This window comes from Pararge aegeria, chromosome 6 (assembly GCF_905163445.1).
Source record: "Pararge aegeria chromosome 6, ilParAegt1.1, whole genome shotgun sequence".
NCBI lineage: Eukaryota > Metazoa > Arthropoda > Insecta > Lepidoptera > Nymphalidae > Pararge > Pararge aegeria.
The window spans coordinates 17,347,313-17,367,551 of record NC_053185.1 but is presented as its reverse complement, the minus strand read 5'-3'; the positions used below and the strand labels follow the sequence as shown (position 1 = coordinate 17,367,551).

At 36.6% G+C, this 20,239-nt stretch overlaps 3 protein-coding genes across 3 annotated transcripts; 2 read left to right on the top strand and 1 right to left on the bottom strand.

Moving 5' to 3' along the window:
* Positions 1-2,915, top strand: LOC120624314. Its single transcript, XM_039890778.1, has 3 exons — positions 1-24; positions 1,489-1,816; positions 2,551-2,915. Exons 1-3 carry the CDS (start codon positions 1-3, stop codon positions 2,913-2,915), a joined length of 717 nt encoding a protein of 238 aa, XP_039746712.1.
* A 2,028-nt stretch (positions 2,916-4,943) lies between these two features.
* On the bottom strand, positions 4,944-11,967 carry LOC120624623 (COP9 signalosome complex subunit 5). Its single transcript, XM_039891273.1, has 6 exons — positions 11,696-11,967; positions 10,608-10,711; positions 9,248-9,378; positions 7,898-8,092; positions 6,533-6,800; positions 4,944-5,768 (listed from the first exon to the last, which is right to left on the bottom strand). Exons 1-6 carry the CDS (start codon positions 11,848-11,850, stop codon positions 5,575-5,577), a joined length of 1,047 nt encoding a protein of 348 aa, XP_039747207.1. The 5' UTR covers positions 11,851-11,967; the 3' UTR covers positions 4,944-5,574.
* Positions 11,968-13,383: 1,416 nt separating this feature from the next.
* Positions 13,384-18,783, top strand: LOC120624527 (X-box-binding protein 1). The gene is made up of 4 exons (XM_039891127.1): positions 13,384-13,811; positions 15,119-15,359; positions 16,033-16,202; positions 17,698-18,783. The coding sequence occupies exons 1-4, from the start codon at positions 13,639-13,641 to the stop codon at positions 17,789-17,791; spliced, it is 678 nt and encodes a 225-aa protein (XP_039747061.1). The 5' UTR covers positions 13,384-13,638; the 3' UTR covers positions 17,792-18,783.
* The last annotated feature ends 1,456 nt before the right edge of the window (positions 18,784-20,239 follow it).

Genomic DNA, 20,239 nt, shown 5'->3' with positions numbered 1-20,239 from the left:
ATGGTACCGACTCAAAGATATTATGTAAGTAAACATGTCAAAAATCAAACAGACATGTGGAATAATTTATGGTAATTACTTTATTTGTTTATTATTTGTGAACTTGCAAACATAAAAATGTCGTACATAGATTTAATATAAACATGGATTTTATCTTTTATAATGTAAAAAAAAGAGCTTGGCAAAAAGTTATATCGCAATTTGGTGCTTGTTTTACCTTAGTATCTACGCAGTTTAGCGACCATACAGTTGGGAAACTGCCATATTTTGCATACATCATTTTACATGTTAAATATAAGATTGCGTTTAAATTGAGCGAATTGAAGGCTTTAACTAATAACATCAATCATATTATTGATGAAATGATAATATTTCAATAACATTATTGGTGTACTCTGCCACCCCTTCGGTCCTCTAGTCTCCATTTCATTGGAAAGTGCTGGGTCTATCCAAAACGTTTTTAGCCAAATCTAATTGTACAATATTTACCGTGACCACAATATCACTACCTTCGCAACATTGTGTCTGTTTCTTATGTTGTGGTTCTGGTCTATAAAATAAAACTATTTGAACTGACGCAACACGCGTCGCGTTTCGGATCAGAGTACTATCTTATAACTAGATTTATTTCCGCCGAACGCCGCAAACTAAACGAGTTCTAGTGACGTATCTCGTGGTGGCTGTATGTATATTCGTTTTTGAACTGTACGCTCGCTACACTGTGGTATCTGGTTAAATAGAAGGCCCTCCAGAAAGTAAGATGTTATGATTTATGTATAACTTAATAATGCTATGAAATATGTACATAATGATTAATGATTTTATGTAAATTGGTTAATAAATATTTGAGAATGTTTATATAATCATGAGTTGTTTTTTTAACTATGCCTTGCATCCCATTTAGAACTTATAAAGTCAAAACTTCCGCATTGGCCGTAACTCGTAGGTTTCGAGTTAGATTGCCAGGACGGCCTTGGTTAAGTTAGGTTAGGTTTTTTTCTATCGGTCGCGGATTTTTTTTTATAGTTAGCCCTTGACTGCAATCTCACCAGGTAGTAAGTGATTATGCAGTCTAAGATGGTAGCGGGCTAACCTGTTAGGGAGTACAGTACGCGCGGCGAGAGTTTGGCTTTGACCGTTATTGCGCAAAAATCAGAAATTGGGTATCAACGGGCAATTAGCGGGGTGTGGGGCGGGTGTGTAGGCGCACGCGGTGCTCTGATTGGCGCTCCAGTCGTTCCCTGCCTCTCGCATCGATACGACGTACCGCGCACTCCTGTTGTACAATCACGTTCACAAGTGAATTGCTATTTTCGTTAATTGTTTATTGTTGTCGATTGTTATTATTTGTTGAGTTTGTTTGTTTAAGTTTGTCAGTTAAGTTTTTTTTGTTAAATATTAAAAAGTGATTTGAAAATGCGTAAAAAAAACATTGTTTTAAAAAGGCAAGCACGGAAACTGATATATGACGTGAATTGCTTTTTAAAGAAAGAAGCTGACGAATGTGTCGATTCATTGAAGCAAATTCGAAGTCAGATTGAGGAAGTTGCTTCTTTACTCAGTCAGTCGGAGAATAACCAAACTATACAGACTATGCAGGTAATGAAAACGGAAACTGTTTCTAAATTAAATTGTGTAGTCAGTAAATTAGCTAAAATTCAAAAACGGACATCGGAGGCCACTAAGACTTCAATTGGAACTGTAAAAAATATCGCAAATCAAGGCAAGAGTTCCGATTTGCTAATTACTTTCAGAACACCTGGAAAAAAACGTCCCAGAGCTAAACCAGTTACGAATATTGATAATTTTGACCAAGGTATTATAAAAAGATGTATACACAATTTTCACAAGACGAATAATGAACTTCCCACCATTGGGAAACTAAAAAAGAAACTTGAGGAAGATATAAACTTTAAAGGGTCAGAAACAAGTCTTCGTGTAATTGTAAAGGAGTTAGGATTTCGCTGGAAAAAAACAGAAAACAACCGTAAATTACTAATAGAAACATCGAATATCCGATTACAACGCATTGAATATTTAAGTAAAATAAGAAAATATCGACAAGAAGGAAGACCCATTGTTTACACAGATGAATCCTACGTAGATTCATCGCACTCAACAACCAAAGCCTGGAGCGATGGCCCTACGGAAGGACTAAAAAAACCCATTTCTAAAGGACAACGAGTCGTGATAGTCCACGCAGGATCTGAAGCTGGGTTTATACCAAATGCTTTATTAACTTTTAAAGCCGGCACCAAAACAGGGGACTATCACGACAACATGAATTACGAGAATTATGAAAAATGGCTTAGGACACAATTAATTCCCAACCTACCACCCAATTCTGTAGTGGTTGTCGACAACGCTTCATACCACAATAAACAATGGGATAAGCAATAACACAATAAGCACCGTCCTCCAATACCAAAAAAGCCGATATGCAGAATTGGCTAACTGATAAAGGCATACAATATGATTCAACAATGCTCAAGCCACAATTGTAAAACTTGATAAAAGCTAATAAAGAAAGATTAAAAACTTTTTCAATAGATCAAATTTTAGCAGAAGCAAACCATAGCATATTGAGATTACCGCCTTACCATCCAGACCTCAACCCCATAGAAATGGCATGGGCTACTAGTAAACAATATGTAGCTAGCAAAAATGTTAAATGGAATTTACAAGAATGTACCAAACTTATCAAAGAAAAAGTATCCTTAATGGGTGCCCAGGAATGGGGAAAAATATGTAAAAAGGTAAAAGATATAGAAGAAGAGTACGTCAAGAGTGACCATGTAGTTGATTTACTTACCGAGCAATTTATAATTCGCGTCGATGATAGTTCCGAAGACGATGATTCTGATGATGGTTATGAAGATGATGATGATGACAACTGCAACCGAGGAAGCCCTTAACCCGGACCCTCAACAAGCAAAAGACGTTGCACAATTTCGTGTCGCGGCAGCACCACTGGACCATGCGGTGATTTCATAGAAGGCGTTAAACCTTTAACTGATTCAGAATCTGAATAGCACTGCTGCTAAGACTTTTTTTTAATGTTAACTTTTGTATTTAATAATTATTTTAAGTTTTCTTTTGTTTGTATGTACCAATTTTACATGTATCTTGGAATAAATAATTTTATTAAAAAACAATTATTTAGAATTTTCATCGCTGTCTCTGTAAACTTTAAAAGGAAATAAACATTTTATATAAGTAAAATAACTATCAATAGTTTTAATAAATGAAGAAGTTTATCTATTTCGTATTATTTTCTAGCATTATTACCACTGTACATGAATTTTGACCCACTCAAATATCCAACCTGGTATATAAAAAAGGAAAAGTATTGTGTGCGTGACAGTACCCATGCGCAGTAATCCCCTCCACCCGAAGGTCAAAGCCAAACTCTCGCCGCGCGTACTGTAACCCGCTACGCGACATCGCACCAGAATGCTATATCGCTTAGCGGCACGTCTTTGTTGGTCGGGTGGTAGCTACGGCCAAAGCCAATACCCAAATTGCCCCTCATGGGACCTCATACTTAAATTCACAGCGCTCACCGTTGCTCCAGGGTAAGATGTGTCTAAAAGTGTCCTTGTGGCCCAGGCACCAGGCGACTGGTTGAAACACTGGGGTTTTAGCCTATGCTAGTCTGACAAAACCATGGTGTCTCCCCTTGGCGCGAATGCATGAGGATTTCCCTGCGAAAAAAAAAGGTGGTTTCTGTCAGAGATTCTCAAGAATAGCGTGGTGTTAGGGAGTTGGCATTATCCAATCCTATCCCTGAACTGTAATTGCTAAGTAATGAAAAATTTAGTATTAACGAAAATGCAGTGTCTACTTGAATATCTAATGCACAAACCTGTTTACACCCTTTCATACTTTCTGATTTTTATGAAATTAGATTAAGAAAGAAAAATAAATTAGTGTACAATATTTAAGTACCTAATTAAAATATCACTTTCTTCAACGGTGGAGGAAAACATCGTGAGGAAACCTGCATGCCTGAAAGTTCTACATGTTCTAAAAGGTGTATGGAGTTCACCAATCGCCAGCCAGCCAGGGTGGTGGGCTACGGCCTTAACCCCTTTAAATTGTGTACCCTGTAGTGGGCCAGAAATGGGATGATATGACGATGATGATACAATATTCACAGTATAATACCTACAGTATCAGCAACAGGAAGGTTTGTATCCTAAGCCTCGTGATTTTGTGCCCTAAATAATCGCCACCTTATCATTACTTGTTAAAGTGCATTCAAAAATTGAACACTTGGATGAAATTTATCGCAGAGGTTTATTGTAGCCTGGAAAAGCACATTAATCTACTTTTTATACCGAAAAAAGATACGGTTGGTCGGTTTTTGTTTTTCACCGAGCAAGAGATCTACACGTTATTTTGGATAGTGGTATTAGTTTCTAAGACAGATAATACAAATAAAAAATTTTACGCGGGCAACTATATAGTTTATAATATCAAAACCTCTCTGGCGCAGTAGATAGCGATATGGTCTTATAAGTGGGAGGTTCCGGGATCGATCTCCAGCATGGGCAATTTTTGAATTCATAATTTCCGAATTTTCTCTGCTTCTGGTCTGGTGTGAATCTCTTAGGCCTTGGCTATTTATCACCTTACCGACAAAAACGTGCCGATAAGAGATTTAGCGTTTCAGTAAGATGTGAAAAAACAGATTAATGGATGGCTTATTACTGTCATAGCCCTTAACATGCTAGCCTGCTACCATCTTATACTCCATCATCTCTTACCATTAGGTGAAAATTATTGTTTTGTTTGTTTATTCACAAGTCAAGAGCTGACTTGTAGTAGATAAACAAACAAACATAATATTAGATACCCAAAAATGATCCAAATTGTTTTAGTAGTTTTTTTTTTTTTTAAATAGGACGATTGTTCTTTTCTGTACACAATAAAACACAGAACACAATTTTTTTTTTATTATTTATTCTTTTATGACATTTTAAAGGTGGTCGTGTTGATACATCAGATATGGTTTATACAAAAACCAAACACTTTGAAAATAGTTCGTTTGGATACAAATAAGTAATTAACAATTAAACTATGGGATTTCTGCAATTTGAGTGTTATAATTACATTTTCAATACCCCACACGCCACGCGACCCTAGTTATACGTTAAAAAAAAGTTCAATAATCACCCCTTTATAGGTGTAAGAATTGTTCGTCGGTGTTCACGCATTGATTGGACCAATTTGAATGATTTCATTATTTCAATAATAATTGGTTTCATAGCAATTTTGGTTTCATTAAGCTTGACCTACGGGGAGATAACTGTCATAAAGTGAAACGAGCAAGCGAGCGAATGTCCCATATGCTACACAGGCAAGGCGTATTGTTTAAGTGAATCAGATTTTACATTTAAAACTGGCATTTACAGCTTTGTCCAACCTACATTTTTTTCACATTTTGTTATGTTCAATTATTAGCGCATGCCGTCATTTGATAATGATTAATACTAAAATTAGATTTGATCCAACACGCGTGGCGCTGCGTGGGGATGTTGAATATTTATGTTCCCTGCTAAATCATGGGGATCACTCGATCATGGGCGCGCACGCAGAAGGCCTACCGCTGACGCTGTTGAAAAGCCTATCTTTGATCATCTGAGCCATCAGTCCGTGGATCACTTCTATAGTGGTCTTGCATGCGTCTTTCGTCGCCTTGCCCAGTTTGTCCTCTGTGCGTTTCTCGTGATGATCCGTACCGGCTACGATGAAGCCGCCGCGCCCTACAAATAATAAACATGCATTACTAATATCATGGTCTGTCTGTAATCAATTATCTATAGCTGTACCTTACTACTGGCAGCTTGGCACGGGCATTCTCACTCTTCATAGAGGGTTTTAGAGCATAGACCCACCACGTTGTATCAACGCGGATTGGCGGGTAGTGATAATAGCTTGGCTTATTGTAACTTTAAGTCTCGTGCTCACCGTACAGTAAGGGAGGTAAGACGTCTAAGAACATTTAGACCATTTGAGTTTGTCATTAAAAATAATAAAAAAATAAAGTTTTTCAGATTGGTAATTTTCGTTTTGTTATAGCCCGTGCAATAAAATAATAGCGTTATAAAAGTCGGCCGATGTCATACTATCTCATTCGCACAATATTCGCATCTGTCATATAGCGACTGTAGCGCCATCTAGTAGGAAACATTGCAGTTTCGATCTACTTTTTCAAAGTTGCGATTGGCAGAGTCGCAGGTCCAAATACCGTCGGTTCCAAAAAAATTTATATGCATTTCAAATTTATAAAAATTGATAATTCTTCCAATTTTATAAATTTACTATTGTGAAATTACTGATACTCTTATTTTATATTTATCGTAAGCGAAGTTACGGCAGTTGATTTTTTATATCAACACAAGAAGATTTTCATCTAGCAAATATTCCATAGAGAAGACAGAATAGAAGGGGGAAAAAAAAGTAAGAACACATATGACTTAACCGTGCAGAATATTTCTGACTTCCTTAATAAAAATCCTTTGCTCACCTAAGCACACCTCGCTCTGCTCCAACTTGTCTGACAGATCGAATATCTGACCCGTGGTGTAGTCTGCGTTGGTGATCAGACTGGAGCTAGACAATGTATTGACCCAGTACTTGTTCCACAGGGAGTCTAACAGCCTCCGGTCTAGAGAGGACTTGAAGTATGAGACCTCCAGAGAGTAGTATTGCTTGCAGTGTACTCCGAAGTCTTCTATCTTGTTTAATGGTATAGTTTGGTATTCTGAGGGCTCTTCGTTGGCTGGTTTGTAGCCCTGAGGAGAAAATGATCATCTTAATATATATAAATCTCCTGTCACGATGTTTGTCCGCGATGAACTCCTAAACTACTTAACCGATTTAAAATTAAATTGGCTCACCGTGAGCGGTCTGGTCCAACTTAAGAGATAGGATAGCTTAGATCTTTAATTATAGTCACCATTTTATTTTATTGCAAATTATTTGTCTATAATTAATTGGCAGTCACATGTTATATATATATACTACTATACTCATTTAAAGCTTAGCGATACTGAATACTTTAAAAACAAAATCAAACGCAGACGAAGTCGCGGGCAACAGCTAGTATTATATATAAATAATCAATATACTACCACATTACACACATGGCAATCTAGCTTCAAAGTAAGTAATAACACAAGCTGTGTTATGGGTACCAAGATAGCTGATGAATATTTTTTAAAGAATATAATACACATAAATACTTATTATTTACAGATAAACACCCAGACACTGAAAAACGTTCATGTTCATCACGCAAACCTTTTTTTTCCAGTTGTGGGAATCGAATCGGCCCTGCTTTATGAGTCCAAGCCTGTGGGTTCGATACCCACAACTGGGAAATGTTTGTGTGATGAACATGACTGATTTTCAGTGTCTGGGTGTTTATATGTATATTATATGAACTGATGTGTTTTATTCGTCAGACATCTTAGTACCCCAAACACAAGCTAACGCTTACTTTGGGGCTAGATTGCGATGTGTGTATTGTTGTAGTATATTTATTTATTTAAATAACAATAAATTAAGCTATCTTTTAGGGTATTTGAAAGATTTCCTTTTATCCATCCTCCGTCTGTCTTTCTTACTTTAAGAAGGCTGTATATCATGAGCCGTAATATGAACCGTACTAGTAGGAAGTTGCAATTTACACAAAATTGTATTTTTATCGCAGCTACAAATAAAGGTAAAAAAATTCAAAATGAAAGAGAATACAAGCAACTAAACATGTTTTTAGTGTCTTTGCTTGAAGTTAATAATATATTATGTAGTGTTACCTAGTGCATCAAACTCAAAAATTAAATAAAACCGACAGATAAACTTATATATACATAACAGATAAAACATATACCTTAGGATAGGTCCTAAAAGCGCCCAAACACACTTTCCCGGCAGAGATAGTTCTGACTGGATCTATGACAATAGCCACAAAAGGCTCCTGGAAATTCTGGTTGAGCATCTGAGTGGACACATCGATGCCTGACAGCCAGCAGCCATACCCTGGGTGACTGTGGTACCAGCCAATGGCGTTCTCGTGTCTGCCAACCTGATATTAAAGTCATGAAGCATGGGAACAAGCAATTAAAATAATGAAAACTGTACTACGCATACACAATACCTGTTCAACAAATACCAAGTAAACTGGAAGAAAATTACTCATGGCGTTAAGTTTGTGTTTATACTTTATTCTATCATCATTATCATCATCATATCAACCTCAACCTCCCACAATAAGAAGGGGTTAAGGCTGTAGTCCACCATGCTGACCCAGTGCGGATTGGTGGACTTCACACAGCTTTGAGAATATTACAGAGAACTCTCAGGCGTGCAGGTATCCTCAAGAATTCTTCCTTCACTGTTGAAGCAAGTGATATTTGAATTGCTTAAAACGCACATAACTTAGAAAAGTTAGAGGTGACGACGAGGTGACGTGCCAGGATTCGAATTCGCCCCCTTGAAAGTTAAGTCGAAGTGTTACCCACTGGGCTATCACCGCTGCTTTATTGTACAGTGTAAAATAAATAGTTAAAACAAAATACAAGCATCATCAAAACAACCCTGAATATAGATCTATGTTTTATCGTTTTGTGAAATTTACCCTATGGCTACCAACAATCCATTGGTTCTCCAAACTTTGTTTTCAGTCCAATTTGTTGAGCAACAGAGTTAGATACTCCATTTATTCATTTGATCAATGGATCTCATTGCCGTTTTAATTTCATTGATATATCCCTAGCATTGCTCTATGTGTCACACATTGAGTTTGAAGCTATTTTTATCTTGTGGAACGGCTTTGGTAAAGATGTTGGTCTAAGCGATTTAGTGTTCCGGTGCCACGTGTCAAATGGAAACATAGGGGTATAACTACCATACTCCCAAACAGGTTAGCCCGCTGCCATCTTAGACTGCATCATCACTCATTGATTGCAGTCAAGGGCTAACTTGTAGTGGAACTAAAAGAAACAACCAAGGACCATAACATCTTCCAATAGTAACTCACTGCATATAAACATAGTAACCATATAAACATTAATAGCATTCCAACGTTCTGGGATAACATTAATAGCATTCCAACGTCATAAATCCAAATTCAAATTCAAAAAGGTTTGACTCATGTAGACCTTATGAAGAACACAGATTTATATTACTTCACAGCAAATCAAGTATGCAACTTTCATAAAATTAAAGTTTAATAGTTTACCTGTTTAGCAGCCTCTATATAAGCTGTCATGTACTCATAGGCCTGGGCCTGCGCATTCACTCTGGTTTCTGTGCCCTCAACTGGCAGAGCGAATGAGTCCATTACAAGCATTGTGTTTGCATCCACCTTGCCTGTTGATAATTTTTACTATAAAATACTAGTCGGATGGTAGTTAGGACAACCCCCCATAAAAAGTATCACTTCTATTGATTATATTTGATAAAAAATAGAAAAAAAAATCGGCCCTCTCTGGTATACACGGGGATAATTGTAGAATTAATTTGTAGTTTTTTTTGAGAAAAAAAAAATTTAGAACGACGAACTTCGAAAAAATAATGATTTTATAAAAAAAATACGATTAATTCATAGAAGCGATCATGTTAAATTTTTTTTATTTATTTTTTCCAAAAAATTCAATTAAAAACAAAACTTTTGAAAAAAAAAACGTCCCGAAAGGTCAATTTTTGAGAGAGTTATGGCTATTTGACAATAAAAGAGCATTTTTTTTTTAACTTCATAACTTTTTTTGGGTTGGATAAAACAATTTGAAAAAATTATGAAAAACGTCTTTCATTAAGTATAAAAAGATAAAAAAAATCAGCGAAATCTAAAGGGGTAAGGTTCAAAGGAGGTCGATTTGGCATGGAATACCCCATTTACAAATAATAATATAACGTTTAATTCAGATAAAAATCCATAGCTACAACAATAACAATTATCTTAGAGTTATTTAGTTACACACCGTAATAATGCTTATATTATTTAATTTTCTTAAAAAATAAAAACTAGTTGTGATTAGAGATGCGCAGAATAGTGGTTTCACTGAATAACCAAATACCCAAAATTATTCGGTTTAACCTTTACCGAACCGGATTTATCCTGCTAGCTAACCTAACTTAACCACCCGCTACCAGCTCACACACCGCGCTGCCACTTTATTTCAAAACATCGCACAATTAAGTTACAAATAAAAAGACAATGGAACTACTTAACAACTTAACTTAACAATTATTCATGTAAAGTAGACATCGCCTGAGGATGCTCTGGTTTCGGAGCGAAATGTGGTTAGAGGGTACATTGCCAAAGATGTGTGTAACTATGTGTGTAACATTATTTCTCTAAAATTATTGATTTGGAAAATGTGAATGAATTTTTATTTAGGAAGACATACAAAACACTCTAGTTACTCTATATTTAAGCAATGTTATGTCGCTCTGCAATTTTTTAATAGATAGATTTTTTTTTTTTTTTTTTTATTCAATTAGTATGGTGTGCAACATTTACACTAATTTTATACATAGCAGATTAAATTATACAGATTAAAACGAGAACAAAAAAAATAAAAATATGACCTTCTTACCCAATAATAGGCCCATAACTTCCAAGGTACCTCCAGATCTTGCATGCATAACCATTTTCAACAAGGCCAGGGCTGAAATTTTGATGTCTTTGAAGAAATGTGGACTGTAATAGAGATGTGTTAAGAACAAGTTATTCTCAAATATAGGGGATATCTGCATCAGTTTAAAAATTAACATTATAAGTTTCCTAAAAACGAGAATATCTTCATCAACTTCATCAGCGCTGTGGTGAGTGCTATGATGTTACATGTAGAAGGTCCCAGGTTTGATTCCCAGCAGGGTCAGTTTGGGATTAATATTATTGAATTTTCTATGGTCTAGATTAGCTGGAGAGTTGGTCATATTTGGTTAGTTATCACCCCATCAATTACCATGCGAAGTGATTCAGATGCTATTATATCATGTAAGGGGTAAGAGGTAAGCGAGCTACCTTTTTAAACTGCATCAGAAGGTGGATTTTACTGACAGGTAAGATTAGCAGATGGTCTTTTTATTTTTCTATCTTGTGGGAGATGAGCTGACTAAGCTTTCTAATAGCCTTGTATTCAAATAAAAACTTTTTTTTTTTTTGTGTAGTAATCTTGCTGTAACAAATGGGTTGTAGAGCAAACTGTTTAGTCAAGAATTAGTAATTTCTTTTTCTTTGGCAAATCATGTTAACAGAATGATCTTAGTATAAGTCAGCTGGTATTGTTGTTGCTCAAATTGCCTCAAGTCCCAGTGTATTTGTCAAATAATAATTATGAAAGCGTGCGAACTGCATTAGAGCAGTTTGGAAGGTCTGAGATTTAAATTCATGCTTTCTTTGCGAGAAGAGGTCCATACCCATCTATAGATTTAGTTGATAACTAAAGAACTGCATAATATTTGAATTTACATATTATGGTGATATATCATAACCCTCAAAACTGTAACCTAGTGCAATCTGTATAATTATTATATACCCTTGGCTGGATCAGAACCAACCGGAGACTAAAATATAAATTGTGTTGGGACTTTCCAATGCAGTGGTGGGTAGAAAATGTGAAAGCATTTGTTGAACTACATGCGACCATTTCTTTAAGTAATAATATTTACGAATACATACTCCTTTTCCCATGGTTTAGCCGCTAAGATGTCTTGTTGTTGTTTCTTATCGTAACGATAAATATCATCCACACTCGCTAATGTTTCTATATTGTTTGCCATTACCCATGTTTTCTGTGCGATCGTGGACTGCGAATCTGTACTTGTTGAAGCCATTATAAATATTCTGCTTTCAATGTGAACTCATAAATATTGTATTCTCGAATTTTGCAAGCAACAAAAATATTCATTTACAAAATACAAATGGTGAATTCCAGTCTGTGCACCACAGACTTTTAATTTTTTTTTTTTGACAGCCTTGTCATAGATACAGAATATTAATAAAGTTTATGCTCTGGGATCACAGACATTAAACTCAGGGCCCTGAGTTATAGTACTTTTACATCTTTGACCACTGATAATGGAATGACCGTGCCATGAGAAGTTCTATTATTAATCACAGATCAGATTAGGATGAGATTTCGGAAGATTTTCGTTTGATCCTCACCATTTCAAGTTACCTGCCAATAATGCCATATGAGCATTTCAGTGCTATAGGCTATTCTACCTTTGAGAGGTATTAGCCAAGTTATACCTACCTACCCTATGGAGGGTAGAGGTAAGGAGAGTCATCTGTGTATATGAAAAGTGCCGTCAAAATGTATTAAATTAGGATGGCGCCACATTTGCATCAGGGTAACTCTTAAAAGAAGCGCCAAATATAAATATTGTTAGAGTAGGCTTGAAAAATAAACAAGGAAGTATGGAGATACAAGGAAGTAAGGTTATATTTACCACAATATTTTGTACAACGTAAGTTATTGAAATTCTCAATAATTAACTACTTTAGTCGATAATGACATGAAATTTTTTAACTCGGCATACTTCAATTCATCTACGATTGCTACATTCATACCATACCCTGTGCATCCACCAGCGCCATTGTGGAGGATTTTTGAACTGTTATTTAGCGCATACACTGGACACTTTTTCAACTTTTCTCCCATATAAGATGACTCTCCTTACCTCTACCCTCCATACCTACCCGCTATCATGTCAGCAAATTTCATGTCTCATTGTACACAAAAACTTGAAAAATGACGCGCTTTATCATAACATCCTTGGAGTGGAGATTCATAAAATTATTAAGTACAAATTAGAAATAACTTATGTCAGCAGGTTTTTTTTTAAACGTAAATGCAAGCTTTAAATTTTGCATCAGCTGCTGACTTAAGTTTTTTCTAGTTGCCATTACATTTTATTACATGTTATATGTTTATGCTGTGCATTGAAATATCAGGCAGCCAAAACAGAAGTACCTACATTTTAAAGGATAAAAATTGAAAAGGTGCGCTATTATGTTGCCCGCTAAATAAAAAAGATTGAAATCTGATTGGATTGACGGATTTATGGATTAGAATCGCCAAAAAACATGAAAAAGATAAAAACTGAGAAAAAGGAGGAAATCAAGAAATAACAGTACGACATAATACGCACTCAATCTCCAAATATTAAACATCAGCTTTGTAAGCAGTTATTTTACAAAAATCCCTATCAGCATTTCATATCTCGGTGGTACCTATTTCATCACTTTAAGGAAAAATCTTTCTAAGTACGCGAAAAATACGTGACGTCATCGATCCCTGAAGCGTACATGTATTTGATAGTCATTTCACTCGCTCTAAGTGCAAACTGAATATAGTTGTCTTTGTTTATTATACAGTTCCAAAAAATCGAATCTTATTGCATACGCCCACTTGATAGCGGGAACCAACCACGGAACGGCACGTACGATTTTCGAGAAACGAAATCCGCATTATCCCACAAGTGCTTGAGTATGTACGACGCAAGAATTTATAGATTACGGACGTTATACCACAAAAGCTTTTTCTAGCAAACGTATTATGCGAGCATCAAGTTGAAATGAAAGTTTAATGTGAGAAGTTGGAGTGTTAGTGTTTTATTATGGTTATGTTATCGATGGAAAAGATGAGCACGCCGATTATAATCACAGTGCCTAATAACTACCTGACGGCGGACGATGGCGACTCTAAGGTCGTTGTCGACGTGGCTTCAAGTTCGCCGTCCAGGAAACGCCGACTGGATCATCTGACATGGGAGGAGAAGATGCAAAGGAAGTGAGTGATATGATTTACTGTTACTGTTTGACCTGGTAATTTGCCTGCGTGTCATCATGTGACTGATAAATACTCTTTATCGACCGGAACAATGACCTACTTATTACTTACTCATTACTCCGCCTTCTAGACCTACGTCATTAAATGCAGAATTTGTAACACAAAGTATTATTTATTTACAATGTTCAATACAATCCTTACATTGTAGATCTTTTTATGACTTTTTTTATTTCTAGCATTGTCTTATTTTATATAGGCCAGGTTTTTCCCATCAGGCCTATGTTACTATAACTAGATATATTAGAGATCGATAATCAACCGTTCAATACTGAAAAAATGCCTTCTATTCAGTTCTTATTCTGTTAAATATAATAGTTTTGAATAAAGTTTGAGATTTATTGTTTACTTTGATTTCGTCTACATCTTTTGTAGAAAATTTTTAGTAAAATATTTTTTTTTACAAATAAAAAGTATTTTCAAACTGAACCCTGAGAAAGTCACTCAAGTGTGAGACCAAAAAATTTTCTCTTTTATAGGTTAAATTGTTATGTTTGGACAAATAATTCTAAATATTTTATCATCTGAATTCCCATTGAAAGTAGTAAAGTATTTATGTGGCAAACAACCACTGCTCATCTCTGAACATCACTTTGAATATGTATTAAATACATTAATGTGTGTATGTTGTATATTTAAGGGAAATGAATATTGTAATGTAATAGTTTGAACATAAAAACATTTTATGCTCCTATAATTTCATTTGTTTATAATTTATGGATTGCTCTTTGTCATTTTCCTTAACATTCTTGGTTTATCCCTTTGGTATTTTATAAAACTTATTTCCTTCATAGGTATATGTTTAAATTCAAACTATTGGTTTAAGAAACCACAAAGTTGCCTCAAGATGTTTATCTTGAGGCAACTTTGTGGTTTCTTAAACAAGTATAAAAAATACTTTTTTTAAATAAGTTAGTTGTTTTATTTATTATAAGAAGCAATCTGTTGCCCAGAATCTTAGTGTTGTTTATTTAATTTTTATTTTTTATTTTAACTACCAGTGGGAACTGTTTATTTTACTGGGATAAGAAGAAGCCTCTATTACTCTTTGTCCTTTCAACTAACTCTTTGCCAAAAATCTAGATTGTTGATTGCTTAGTTAGGGCATGAAGGTAATACAAACAAACAAACCCTTTCAGCTAGTCATAAGAAATTATCATTAATATTTCTAGTATTTCTTGTACCAAACTTTATTTACTAACCAATAGTATGTAACCAAAATAATTATGGATTTATTAACTTTGCTGCAGGAAGCTCAAAAACCGTGTGGCGGCGCAAACCTCACGGGACAGGAAAAAGGCTAAAATGGATGAAATGGAAAGTCGAATCCAGCATTTCATGGATACTAACGAGCGGTTGATAGCTGAAGTGGAAAACTTGAAGGCGATGAACGAGAGGTTGCTCAGCGAGAACGCATCGTTACGCAGCGAGGCCGCGGCGCGGAACGTCGCGGGTGCCCCGAGACCAGCAGAGTCTCATCCTCAGCAGAAGGTGCGTATCTCTCCTACAGGATCAATGTCTCAACCTACTTCACGAACCACAGTCAATAACTGATGGCTCGGTCATACCACCATTGGTGGGCTATTGTGGTAATAGTTGACGTACAAAAAATGTTGACAATGGTCAATGTGACTCTAGGACTTAATCCCTGTATAGCTTCCGCCCTTAACAGAGACCTATGCCCTGAAGAGGGCTGGAAATGGGGTCATAATTCCACCGCTGGACAAAGGTATTTTCTAAGGCGTTCCAAACGCGTGGGCCATGGGCAAAATGATTCCGGGCCGCTTGTTTCTCGTCACCCCGCGACTCGTTTCATGGCGTCGGTCAGCTTGGTTGGGGATCGACCAACGGTGCTTTTACCGGTGCGTTGCCATTCCACCTTGGGACCCCTACGTCCATCGGTTCTCCGAGCTATGTGCCCGCCCATTGCCATTCAGCTTGGCGACTCGTTGAGCTATATCGTTTACTCTAGGGTCTACTCATTTCTGATATGATCACATATAGAAACTTGTTGAGCCTTATTATGAGGCCAGGGGTAGTAAGCCACCACAGGGTATGATGAATTACTTTGTATCCTTTTCGCTCACCTTAGAGAATATGCCTTTGTTCCGAAGTGAGACATAAGCCTTCTTCCATCTTAATGTTTGTGTTTATTTGTACATAGGAGGGGCCCCCGACGGCGATCCGCGCGGCGCGCCTGCTGCTGACGATGTGTCTCCTCTCGCAGACCTCCTCGCGCACCTCGACTCCGACGACTACCTCGACTCCCTGCATCAGCTCGCTGACTCCCTCCTCAAGGAAATTGATGCATCTGCTGCAGGAGAGGTTGCAGATGTAAGTCCATAATAATAACCTGTAATAATATCTAACTGTACATCATACTGTATTATTTAAATTCAAATCCTGAGTTGAAGAATGATATTCCATTTACACTCAGACTGAATTTTATCTTCTCTCACAGCTTTACTAAACCTCCGAGCATTGGTATCTGTGTGGAAATAATATAAAGGAGGGTGAACTTCTCTTGATCCCTGTTGCCTGTGCTTTAGCAGGTGGACATGAAAATATTACCCCTTGTAAGCATGGCTGGCATGGGCATGAGACAAAAATCTCCCAGGGGAAAAGATAAAAATGTATTTTCTCCTACAGTTTTGTCAACTTCCAGAGTACTGGCGCACAAGTGGAAAAAACATTTAATTAATATATGTGTAATAATAAACTGAGTTAAGTCTCTCTTATACCCTGTTCCCGCGCTTTGGCAGATGGACATGTTCATTATATCCCTTGTCAGGGGGTCTTCTGCCTTTGCTAGGCCTGTAGAATCATATTCATTTACACCCAGCTAAATTTTATCTTCTCTCACAGCTTTATTAACCCTTGGAGCATGTGTGAAAATAATATCCAAATAATAAAGGAGAGCAAACTTGTTTTGATCCCTTTTGCAGTGCTTTAGTAGGTGGACACGAAAATCCCTTGTCAGGCGACATAATTTTTATCTCGTACTTATACTGGCCCTGATGTGCAAGCTATACATATCTGGCCCGGTGCTCATCTAGTTTAAGTCAGTAGGCTGGTAATTTTCTACATTAATTAAATTAATTGGATTCATTGATAAAACCACCTGTAAATGTTTTACAATAATATTCTCTAAACTTAAACCCAATAAAATAAACCTACTTTATAGACCTCCTAAAAGGTAAAATAATGCATTTTCTCTTGTTATGTGGTTGAAAAATAGGTCAGTTTTTACTTGGCTGATGCAATAACATAGCCACTGAAGTATAAAGTTCTTTTAAACACTGTATGAGTCACCACTCGTCTAGCTTGGTTTTCGCCTTGTAAATCCATAGTAAAAACGTTAAACAAGATTATATATACATATAAAATATTATCTCTTTTCCAATCTTTATGAGTCACCTTGCTGGTTGATCTTAGTTTCAAAACAACAGGTATTATGTCCATATTGCATCACACTAAAAAGGTAAACTAGTTATGCAAATGTAACAATAATAACATTCTTGTAATACTAGATGAACTGTATAACAGGCTCTTTTGAATCGTTTTAAATGACAATGCGAGATGGTGATAGCAAAAAAAAAAACAACCGGCTAAGTTTGTTGTAAGCTTTAGTTTGAAGTTGACGAATTTAGTTATCGCCATCAACTGACTTCTATGTCATATTTTACATGTAATTAATGTATGCATCAATAGTACCACAAATGTGCCTATGTGAATAAAGAAATATTTGACCGACTATATTATTATATATAACATTTTAGAAGGTCATAATATTATAATTATTGAAATATTTTTTCAATATTGTTAATAGGTCAAAGTCCGGGTCTCTGGAGAGTGCACTGAAAGAGCTGAAATGGTGGGGTCCGCAGCAAAGCAACTGGAATCCAGTCAAAATGGAGTCGTAGACATCAAACATGACATCAACAGGATACTGGCACAGCACTCTTACGCACATCCCTACCCTACAGACACAGTACAAATAAAAGAAGAAAACGGAGACAAGGGTGACATATTCTATGCGAGCTACGAGGCAAATGATTGTGTCACTATTGAAGTACCATGTGAAGACCAAGTTGTTGAAGAAACACATGCAACAAAAGTGGAAACACCAACTATAACTTCAATAAAAGTTGACACTCAACCTCTACCTTCAATAAAAGCTGACACATCACCCATGAAAGTCGATACACAATTTGATATGGAGTTTAATGAATTAACAAACAATGGGTCAGAAATTACTCTTGAGTGTGACATGAAGTTACTTTCACCCATGACACTATCACCCAAGTCTATGGAGGAAAATCTCTTTGGACTTTCACCGTCCCATACAAACTTCAGCTCGGACTTAGGATACGAATCGTTGGCATCCCCGCTCAGTGAGTCAGGCTCTATGGACTTGTCAGATTTTTGGTGCGAATCATTCTCGGAATTGTTTCCAGGCCTAGCGTAGGAAGTTCTATGTACTTTTTTCTCACCAAAGACTGACTAGTTTGTAAGTTCATCTGACGCGCGTCACGTTAGTTGACATCGGCACACCTCTGATGATACTGCTATTACAACTTTCGTCACGAGAACAGGTGTTTTGATTCCCTATGTCATGAAAATCTTAACTTCTTACCATAGGCATTTTATGACGTAAATTTTGTCACTTCTAGTTTCACGTCACAATTTGTAGAATTAGTGTTACGGTTTTAATGACATAACGGCAAGGGCTCTGTTTTTAAAATATCCTAAATATGTTAAGTTTTAATTAAATTGACTAAATTAAATGACAAATTAGTTAATATATTTAAAGTTTATTAGGTATATTATTTAAGTTTAATTTATCATAGTTGTGCGATGTAGTTTAGTGTAGGGACGTATTTAAGTGCTGTAAATAAAAGTTTTTTTTTGTCAATTTTGTTGTTTTTAATTATTTATCCACGAATCAATTTTATTTAGTACGTAAATAAAAGTTCATCATGGAAAGCGGCCCACTACAGGGCACGGGTCTCCTCTCAGAGGGAGAATTGGGAGAGAGATGAGATGGGTTTAGGCGGTAGTCTACCACACTGGCTAAGTGCGGATTGGTAGACTTCACACGCCTTTGAGAACCTTATCGAGCACTCTCATGCATGCAGGTTTCCTCACGATGTTTTACTTCACCGTTTAAAGCAAGTGACATTTAAATTCCTCTCTAGTCGTCCACTCTTGACAGAGTGTCCGTGGTTGACGATGACACATTTTCTTTGCTACAACAGTCCCCGCGATGCGCCTCCACTTGTTACGATCTTCAGCGTTTCGGGAACATTGGACTATGGAGGTTTGTGTTGCAACTTTTATTATGTCTGTCCAACGCGTGGGTGACGCCGTGGCTAGTTACAAACCTAATGACAAAGTGTGACGTTAAGTGATTTCTAGTTCCGGTGAGATGTCGTTTAGAAACCGATTAGGGGTATGACTACCATACTCCCTAACAGGTTAACCCGCTACCATCTTAGACTGCATTATCAGTTACCACCATGTAAGTTAGAGTCCAGGCTAACTTGTAGTAAAAAAAAAAGAACGGTTGCTTACGTTACGGTAAAATAAGTAATACAAGTGGGTATTGCATCAGCTGTTGTTACATCCGTCTTGCGTAGGTTTATGCATATTAGATGACCTGACTAACGGTGAGTGAAGCCAAAGTGGGAGTGATGAATTTATGACGCAACGTCAATACAGCTTTAGCTAACCTGTTTTTTTAGACCGGAATCGATTTCAGTAGGTATATGTAATTGATATTCCTTGCACACGTAAAATACCTAGTAAGCGGTTTGCTTCCTCATCTCTAGTCATTATCATCATCATACGGCATACCGACCCATTACCTTCCCACTAAAGGGCAATTCTCGTACCACAACGAGAAGGGGTTAAGGACGTAGTCCACCACGCTGGCCCAGTGCGGATTAGCAGTGAGCAAGGTAAAAGCTAAGCTACGAACCTTTGCGGCTGTTTATGCTATAATAATTATAATGCTCAGTTGCACATAACCCGTCAGTATTACATTAGTGCCGAGGCGTCCATTGAAATGCTCAGAAAGCTCAGCGAAGAAAAAAAAACTGTAGCAGGCAGGGCTCGGAAACCGGAAAAAAATTCAAACTGGTTTCGGTCATTAACCCCGGATTGGAATCATTTCGGTTTCGTTATTTTAACCGGTTAAACCGATAAACCGGTTCTTATTTAATTTCACTCAAATGATTGAATTGGTTATACAAAGTATAATTTCAGTTCGTTTTGTGATGTGAGTACGAGTAAGATGAAGTGGCATGCAGGACGTTTAAATGGTCATAATTTATTCTTGGCCACAAAATTAATTTGAAAAAAAAAAAAAA